We start from the raw sequence: 9,956 nt of genomic DNA on the forward strand, positions 1-9,956 counted from the left end.
GTGTGTGAGCCTTCAGGGAGTTGGGAAATGATAAGAGTGTGAGACAAGGTTTTGACTTTGGGGACTTTGGAGTTGACACACAAAAACCAAATCGTTAGGAAAGGGTAAATGGGGTTAGAGTAAGGCCATGTGTGTGAGTGTGAGTATTACCAAACTTTAAGCCAAAATGGTGCAACTTTAAGTTCAAATCTATTGGCCAGAGAGTCTACTTAACCTCGGCCATTAAAGCTTAAACTGTGTTGCAACTGTTTTAGCTTCCATTTTGCCAACTCCAATTTAATTTTTTTCTTTATCTTTTTTTTTTTTTTGTTACTTCGATTTCCCCTTTTGATTCTTTTGGCTAATGCCAATTCCTAATGTCTATGCCGTGGCCATTTAAATTGTCTTCATTTGTTTACTGCTGGACAAAGTGAAACCAGCAAACCAGACGAAGCAAAATAATCCGCAAAACGTAGCAAAACGAAAATACAGACGAAAATACAGAAAACTACCGATTAACTCCCAGAGGGCAGAAGCTTTTGTAGTTGTAGTTGTAGTGGTAGTAGACCAATACGATTGCTGCAGCTGCCAAATCCAATGAAAATCCAAAAGCCAAGCAATTTTGAACTCTAATGGAAAATCAATTTAAAGCGCACATCTAACCCTCTTTCTTTCTCTATCTCTTTGCAGAGCTCTACGAATGTCGGACGCTAAATTTGAAAGCCATTGGCAAACTTGGCTAAAACGTATTTAACCCAACAAAAAGTAAAAAAGAAGGAAGAAGCAAAGCATAAAAAAAAACCAAACAGGAGAAAGAGGAGCAGAGAGAAAAAAAGCGAAACACAAACACCAAAACAGCCACCGAACGAACAAGGTTCGAGAGGAGGAGAAGACACAGTAGAAACCAGCCAGAGTCGAAGGCAAAGGGCAGACAGGAACAGAGAAGGGACGGGACAGAGAGCGCCTATATAATGAGCAGACGACGGTCGTCGTCCAGGGCAATTACCATGTCGTCGTCGCCGGGCCTGAGTCAGCTCTGCATGGCCATGATGGTGGTGCTCCTGGTGGTGTCCGCAAATGGCCTGGCAAATTGTCCAAATGGCTGCGAATGCGATGATGACACACTGATGGTCAACTGCGGTGAGGGTACGCTCGATGTCTTGCCCATCGCCCTTAATCCGGCCATACAGCGCCTCGTTATCAAGAATAACAAGCTAAAGACCATCGATTCATCGATGCAATTCTATGCCCAGCTAACGATTCTTGATTTATCCTTTAACGAAATGATTAACATTCCGGAACGCTCATTTGCCTATCATTCGAAACTACAAGAGTTACACTTGAATAACAATAAAATTGGTCAAGTTTCGAATAAGACCTTCCTGGGATTATCCAATTGTAGTGTGTTAAACCTAAGAGGTAATCTCATCGCTGAGCTAGAGTATCACACCTTTTCGCACATGGTGATGTTGGAGGAATTGAATCTCGGCCAGAATCGCATAAGTCACATTGATCCAAATGCTCTGGATGGTCTAGCTAACTTGCGTTTGCTCTATCTAGATGACAATACCTTGACCACGGTGCCAGCAGAGATGACCTTCAAGGCACTGCCAAAGCTGGCCGAATTATATTTGGGCACAAATTCATTTATGACCATACGTGATGGAGCATTTCAAGATCTCAAGGGATTGACACGATTGGATTTGCGTGGTGCCGGATTGCATAATATTTCAAAAGAAGCCCTCAAGGGATTGGAAACTTTGCGATACATAGATCTATCCGATAATCGACTCACGGAAGTGCCCACTCTGGCATTACAACACTTGGAACGCCTCGAGCAATTGAGTTTAGGTCAGAATGACTTTGAGGTAATTGCAACGGGTGCATTTGCTGGCCTACGTGAGCTGCGTCAATTGAAAATCACTGGAGCTCAACGTTTGCGTCGTGTCGAGAGCGATGCCTTCACTTCGAATACCAATCTGGAGCAGTTGGTGTTGGCGAAAAACAAACAGTTGAGTGAATTGCATGCCAATGCATTGCGTAGTCTGCCACATTTGACTACAGTCATCTTGAAGGAGAATCAATTGAGTACATTGGATCAGGGTCTAATATCGTGGACATCGTTGCAAACCCTTGACTTGTCAGAGAACCCCTTCGTTTGCGATTGTCAGCTGATGTGGTTGCGTAATCTCTTGATTACCAAGAATTCAAGTAGTCAATTCGCTCCAGTGATTTGCGCCTATCCTCAGACCCTCAGGGAGTTGCCATTGACACAACTCTCAGAGCCCTTGATCGGCTGCAGCCATGGAGCAGCTAATAAGCAGGCCATCATTGGAGTTCTAGTCGTGGTCTGCGCCGCATTGATAACAACTTTGGCCCTAGTGTTGTACACTTGCCGTCGTCGCATAAGAGAAATGTTAAAGGGCCATTCGGCATTGGGACGCAAGGAACGTGAGTATCAGAAGACTTTCTCGGATGAGGATTATATGACGAGGCCAGCGCCCGCTGGTTGCGGCGGAGTGCATCCATCGTCGGGCTATCCAAGCTACAATCCCCAACAGTCACAATACATGGGCAGCACAAGGCCCATCCCAGTGACCGAGCTATAGCTAGAAGCACCACCCCCACCTCAGTTGCGGGGTCGGGGGTGGTCCCACAACATCGTCATCTAGCACAGGCACGAGTGTCGCAGCTACCACACAACCCACAACCCTACAGCAGCTACAAGTGCCCAGCCCCGTCGATCATGCCGCATTTGCCCAACTCAGTCAGATCCATTACATGACCAACAATCATTCGCCCACTACTGCGTCGACTGCAACAACGCGCAATACCCACCATTCCCAGCAGGATATGCGATTGATGGCCAATGGCGGTGGCAAGCCATTAAATGCCGCCTCTTTGCCGCGTCACAGGGCCATGCAGGAGAGCACTTTGTCACACTATAGCCAACCACTTGCCAATGGTCATGGCGGGATTCGTCTCACCCAGGATCATTTCAATCATAATGGTGCCGTCTATGCCAAGCCCTGTGATGCCATGAACGATCCCGGCTACATACACAACAATTCTCATTACTCGCTGCCCCTGGATCACGATATGCCCCCAAGTCCCACACCGACGCCACCACCGCCGGCTCTACCACTACGCAATGGTGTCGGTATGGCCATGATACATGGCAATACCACGGGCAGGCGTTCATTCAATGCTAATAACAATAATGTGGCCACTCTTTCGAACAACAATCACAATACTGGTTCATCTGGAGGTCCTGGACCTGCTGGTGTGATTTTGGCCACCAATAACAATGGGAGCCTACGACGGTATCACTGATATTCACTGAAAACGTGCGGCACAATGGGTCGCACCATCAAACCGAAAATCAATCCAGATATCGAATTGTATCACTTCTACAAGGGCTAAACGAGAACACAAGGACAATGATGATGATTGCTGATGTCGACTGCTAACGGCGAACGGGTGCTTTTGTGTTACAAGAAAGAGTACTTTATTTTTATCCATTAATTTATAATATCTGTTTTATATATACCTATTATATATGTATGTGTATTTACGTTACGTGTATTCAGGCGAAAGCATTTTTGTAAAAATTAGACTTTAGTTGATGGCAAAAAAAGGGAACCGCAAGCGAAAAGGGTCAGAAAGACGTACATTTTCACATAGAGGACATAAATAGTAAGTGAGTTCATGAACGAGCCAGGATAACTTAGCCATGAAGTGGAATTTTTTCAAAAGATTAAAAACTTGAGGAAACGTCAAAGTGGTGATTGAAACAGCTCTCAGACAGCTTTTAGATGCCTGAAATCGTAAGAATGGTCTAAGCCAAAGTTAAACTAAGACCATTTTCTTAAATGGATTTTGTGTCTATATTGGCAAACTACACTTCAATTCCTGAAAAGTCACAATTCTCCATAACAAAAGGAAAGTGTTCTGAAAACGTTTCTTTCAATCTCTTTCGCATCTGAAGGTCCTTTTTATTGCATCCAGTGATCTTAATTATTAAGTTTTGCTTAAAACACAAAAAGATGTAAAAGAATTACTGCAACAAAAATTCCTGTAAATAATTTAAAGCTTTTTCCAACTACAAAACAAAAAGGTACGAAAAACAAATAAAAAAAAAATTAAAATTTTTTAAAAATTAAAAAAAAAAAAACATAAAACCTAACTAATAAACAATTTTTTTTTTCATATACATAATTTACGCGCTTAAGCACAAGTCATTAAAAATATGTATGTATTTAGTATAAAAGATAATTGCAAAAGAATAAAATATATAAACCTAACAGAAATGCAACAAATCAACTAATCCAAAAAAAGAAAACGTGAAAAAAGAACAAGAATATTAAATAAATTAAATACATAGAAGAAGGCAAACAAAGACGAAGAAGTTGGGGAAATATTTAAATGAAATCAACCACAAAATCGGCCCACTTTTATATAGTTAATAAACTCGGAACACCATAAACTTATATTACTTACATTGATCAAATAAATAACAGTGAAAAACAAAAAATAGCAACAATTATGCAAAACTATGCAATATTCATATATAGATATATATAAATATACGACAAACAAAATTGATAAAAATATATATAGATATATATATATACATTTTTTTTTTTTTTTGTGGAAAAAGATAAACAATTATGAAATATTGTATGTGTAAATAATAAACAAAAACAAAAATATGGAAAAAATTAAAAAAATGAACGAAATATAAAATACATAGCCGAAAAAAAAAATGAGAAATGAGTTGAGTTGACTTTTTATTTTTATTTGAATTTTTTTTGGCTATTTGGCTGATTGGATTTAACAATTTATTTTTTTATTCATTTCGCATTCATTTAGTATTCATTAGATTCAGCCAACTCTTTATCTCTGCAACAAGTTGGCAGCTCTATGGGCATAAAACTGTACATATTTAACAAATTTAATGGAACAAATTGCAAAAACCAATACAAGGGAGTTAAAAGTAACCTATACACAAACATAAACACAAACACAAACACACACCCACTCACACGCACACAAAAAGAGAGAAGTGGGTGGAAAAAAGCATTGTAATTGAAAAACTTATTCAATCGTAAATCCATATTCATATATGTATTTCATAAACACAAACACACACACACACATAAAAACCGATCTTTCATCTAGTTATACGAAACCAAAAGGAAAACTAAATGAATATGAAAATGAAATAAAGTTAAAGAAAAAGCACACAAATGAAAACACATTAATGAATAAATTAAAATTACATTCGCAAAATACAATTTAAGTAAATTACAAGGGAAATAACCAGAGCTGCAAGCACACAACAATGCTTGATTCGGTTTCGATTTGAAACACCATAACTATATTGATTGAGACCCCCCCAGTGAATGTGGCTACGATATTCATATCATTATTCACATTATCCAAACACCCCAATCATTCGCTATAGTTCAGTGTTCAATACTAGCTAGACATCAGTCCAAAAACTATCTTTCCAAAGGACTGAGAATCGATCGTAGGAATCCCTCTATACCGAAAACAAGCTATCAGTTTGCAGCTCTGGCAAATTTAGAAAACAAAGAATTAAGCTGCAAAGACAGACAGATAGAATGAGTATACTATTTATACTCAAAGTAACCAAATATGTGGATCATCATCTCTAATCGTATCACTAAAGTGGAGCAGAAGAACAAAATAAAAATAAAACAAAACAAAAGCATACAAGGAATTCTCAACAAAAAAAATACTTAGTTTATATGCATAAATGTAAAGAAACAAAAACAAAACAAAACATAATGAAGGGATATTACACCCCCCAAAAATGTTCAAGAACTAGAAGATAAAATCAAATAAACGGCAAACTTAACACATTTAATACGAGAGTTGTTTTACTTTTCTCAAGGACCAACAAATAGATGACTTGAAAAAGAATCAAAGTATGGCATGTTCAATATCCTGAAAATTTATCTTTTTTTTGGTTTTGCATTGAGTTTTAATCTACTATGAAACAAAACATAAATCCAGAATCTCGAGTATTTCTCGACAAAAATATTACAAGATCCACAGTCAACTGAAACGGGTAAGAATCATCTATTCTTTTATAAGTAAATATAAGGTAAGTTTAAATGGCTTCACATCCTTTTGAACACAATGCAAATGTCTAAATCACATGTTTTAATATATGTATATACTATATTATATAGTCTTGAGATCCAAACGGAGAGTTTTACTTATTAAAGAGGGGCAGAAACTGTTGCTAAATGAAACAGTCAAGAAGATTCTTATGGCCAGTTGCTAGTTCTCCCGATCAAGAAAACAATATATTAAAAAAAATATATTTTTAGAATCTCAAATTGCGTTGTCGATTAGAGATATTCTCTTTTTAACACTCGGACATATGGTAGCGTGGCCGAGCGGTCTAAGGCGCTGGTTTAAGGCACCAGTCTCCTCGGAGGCGTGGGTTCGAATCCCACCGCTGCCAATGTGTGTGCATTACTTTTTTTATGCATTTAATTGTTGATTATTTGGGCAACACTTAAGTGAAATGACAAACAAGCTGTTTCAGTTAAAATTGTATTTGACAGTTTGCTTGTTACGCAATCTGTCAGCTAGGGTTTTTTTTTTTTGGAGTGGTGTGATAAGTAACTACTCTGTACATAGCTGGGTAGCAGCAGCTACCTTGTGTCAACGTCAGTTGCAAATACCTGGCAAAAAAGAGAAACACTTTTCTATGGCATTTTAGTTAATATGCCAGCAAACAGCAGAATAGGGCAGAGTAGAGCAGCAGCATAGCTCAGCAGAGGGAGCAACATCGTTGGCACTCATCTGCATAATTTAATTACATTTAACAATAACAAAAACACACTGCAACGTGTACTACGTGCAACGTTTTGCGCTAATAAGCAAAATGGGGTGGCGGATAGACAGAGACAGCGAACGAGGGGGAGAAAGAGAGAGAGAGAGAGAGCGAGAAAGAGTTTGGGTTTTGTCCCATGTAAGTTGTCAAGTGATGCGGACTAAAAATCTCAAGTGAGTAATACGAGTACGAGCGATATGAGAGATGGTTGTGATAAATCACGTATACGTATCCTATACATACAAAATAATACATTTCATCTACTTACAAACATGGTTTTCTTTTTTTCTAATCTCACAATTAATAGAATTTATGTAAGTTCACTTGGATTACCTCACGATTATGATAATGATGATGGTGATGATTATAATAATGATACAGTTGCCCATCTCTAGGAACAAGTGCTACACATTTGCATGTTGTTTGCCTCCCTTTGGGTGTTGGTATTTTTGTTGTTGGTTTTGTTGTTGTTTGTGCATATGCGACATTAGCGCACGCAAACAACGTACACACAATTAGAAGAATTAACAGCAGTTAAGGCAGCAAGAGCAACTAACTAACAACAACAACAAGAGCACCTAAACTTGTTGGCAAGATGTGTGCTAGGTATGTGAGGGATGGGATGAGGATGGGAGGGTGGAGAAACGAGTGGAGTTAAGCGTAGCGGGAATATCGCATTGCCAACGGCTGTTGTTGTTGTTGCTGCTGCTGTTGCTGCTGCTGTTGCTGCTGCTGTTGCTGCTGCTGTAGCTGCTGCTGATGCTATACTTGTAATTTAGTTTTAGAGCGAGTTGCATTTCCCTGGCAAAATTTATAGAAAGAGACTGGCTAAAAGAGTGGCAAAACAGGGGGGAAGAGCTACTATGACTTTGTTGTGCCATTGTTTTTGTTGTTGCTGTTGTTGTTGTTGTTGCCCACAACTTATTGGCCACAACATGCCAACTTATTAGGCAAAAGCGCAAAAGTTATAAATTGTTTTACAAGGCGAACGTTTTGCTGGTTTGTCGTACGGGTAAGGGGAGGAGAAGATGCCAAGCAGACTGTAGAAGACAAGCAAACTCGAGAGATGCCCCATTAAAATTATGGTTACCATTAACATAAGGGCTAATACATGTAGCCAACTTAGGTTGAATTTTACTTCAATCGTAAACGCATTTAAGGAAGTGCTCGCCCGTTTACTATGTGGCTAAAAGAGAAAGGGCAATTGATCGATGAATCATTAATGACTATATCTATTTAACTATAGTTGAAGATATTCATCTGATATTTCTTGTTCATCAATTTAATGGAAGAACTGATTAGGATAAATTCATTTACTCTTCTCATCTCCTTATGGTTGATCAATAATATCCCATTGCCACTTAAACAAAGTGTTATCAAATCATAATAAGAATTGTATAACACGTTTATTATTACTAGAATCATTATGATTTTCAAAGCTAAACTAATATATATTTTTGATATAAATTTGCCAGTAAAATTTAAAAGTATTTGGCTGGGACATTTTTATTAAATTAAATTAAAGTTTTCATTTGTGTGCTTGTTGTTGTTATTGTTGAACCAGTCTAGCCCCCATAAAATGCGGTCAACTAAGAAAAATTACAAAATATTTTTAATTGCCACCGAAATTTATGCTACCTACCCAAAAATTGTTTTTCAAAACAAAGGACGACTTTCGTCGGCTATCCCTCCTGCCCTTCTGCCTTTTTGTCCTTTTGCTATCTCCCCTGTCCTAAGGCTCCGTGTTTTTTTTTCTGCCTATTGTGCTAATTTATATGTTAATTTTTTATGTTTTTTATTTTGCTGTTGCTGTTGTTGTTATTATTTTCATATTTCCTTCCATATATATGTATGTATGTAGTCGAAATATTATTTTGTGCCAGCTATTTTATATATTTTGTTGATGCGGTCGCTTTATTTTGAATAGAAAAACGGAAAGGATAGAATAAAAAAGGAACAAAAAATGAGCATGAGAACGAGAAAAAGGCATAACAGGCATTTTTTGCGTTTTATTTTGCATGAAATTTTCGCTGAACTCGGACAAAAAGGCTGAGCAAAACGAGAACAAGGCTTATAGGCAGCTTTTTAATTTTCGGCATGAATTAGAATAATAGTCAACGGATATTACACAATGGCCACGCCCACCAAGCACCCCATGATGGAGGAGGTGGCGGTGGAAGACCGAGACGAACTAGGGGTCGAACGGGAAGGAGGGTCAAAAAAGAGGATGGGCCATGGATTTGTGGTGCGGCGCGTGTTGTTAGGATTTCCGGCCAGTTGGGGTTTCGTTTTTTTTTTTTTTTTTTTTTGGTTTTTGCACTTTGGGTTTAGTTTGGTAGGCAACAAAGTAAATGCTGAAAATGTATTTAAAAGTCTCTTTAAAAGTGAACAACAATTTGTTTGAAACAGATATGTTTGTTACATTTTAAGTTCTTCGGTAGACCACTACTTATAGCCAAAATCATTAGTTCAATCAATTTGAGTTCGACTTGTTTCATATTTATATCCTTATTATCAAAATCCCGTCAATTTTCCAGCTATAGTATCTACAAGTCCACATAATTCTTCATGATTCTGCTGCGTACGAAAATTAGCTTTGAAGATGTCCATCTTCCATTCTTATTGCATTTTGGCAAGAAACATATTTAATTCACAAAAAAGAAAAAAAAAAAAAAAGCATATACCTTACGGAAGCTCAGGGTAAAAATGAAAAAACGAAAGTCTCACTTTTTCTTGGAAGGGATGGCAAACAGAAACGGAACAAAGAAAATAACATAAAAACTGCTGACACCTTTGAAAAATTTTCACGCTAATAAAACACAAAACATGCCACAGCAATGTGAAAAGCGTGAAAGTCCCTCCTCCTCCATCTTCTCTCGCCACACTGTTTTCTGGGATCCCTTTTTGTTGTTCTGTTCTGTGTTTTTTTTTTTTTTTTGTTTTTTTGGCAGCAAGGCGATAAAGTCAGAGTTGACAATTCTAAATGGTGGGTGCGGGTAGGGGTGGTAGGATCCAAACCGACTCCCTTCGTCATACTGGCCCACAGGCAACCGCAAAGGACGAGAAGCAGAAGCAGAACCAGAACCAGGACTTGTTTTGTGCA

The 9,956-nt window shown here is 38.2% G+C and overlaps 1 protein-coding gene and 1 non-coding gene across 2 annotated transcripts in view; both read left to right on the plus strand.

The window, feature by feature from the left end:
• Positions 1-5,872, plus strand: part of caps (capricious) — a 65,775-nt gene extending 59,903 nt beyond the window's left edge. Inside the window, 2 exon segments of the mRNA XM_068292334.1 lie at positions 670-2,626; positions 2,664-5,872. Of these exon segments, the coding sequence (XP_068148435.1) occupies positions 951-2,626; positions 2,664-3,402 (2,415 nt within the window). The 5' untranslated portion in view covers positions 670-950 and the 3' untranslated portion in view covers positions 3,403-5,872.
• A 524-nt stretch (positions 5,873-6,396) lies between these two features.
• Positions 6,397-6,478, plus strand: TRNAL-AAG (transfer RNA leucine (anticodon AAG)). The gene has a single exon. It is a non-coding gene; the product is annotated as a tRNA-Leu (tRNA).
• The last annotated feature ends 3,478 nt before the right edge of the window (positions 6,479-9,956 follow it).

This window comes from Drosophila tropicalis, unplaced genomic scaffold (assembly GCF_018151085.1).
Source record: "Drosophila tropicalis isolate 14030-0801.00 unplaced genomic scaffold, ASM1815108v1 contig_694, whole genome shotgun sequence".
Taxonomy (NCBI): Eukaryota; Metazoa; Arthropoda; class Insecta; order Diptera; family Drosophilidae; genus Drosophila; species Drosophila tropicalis.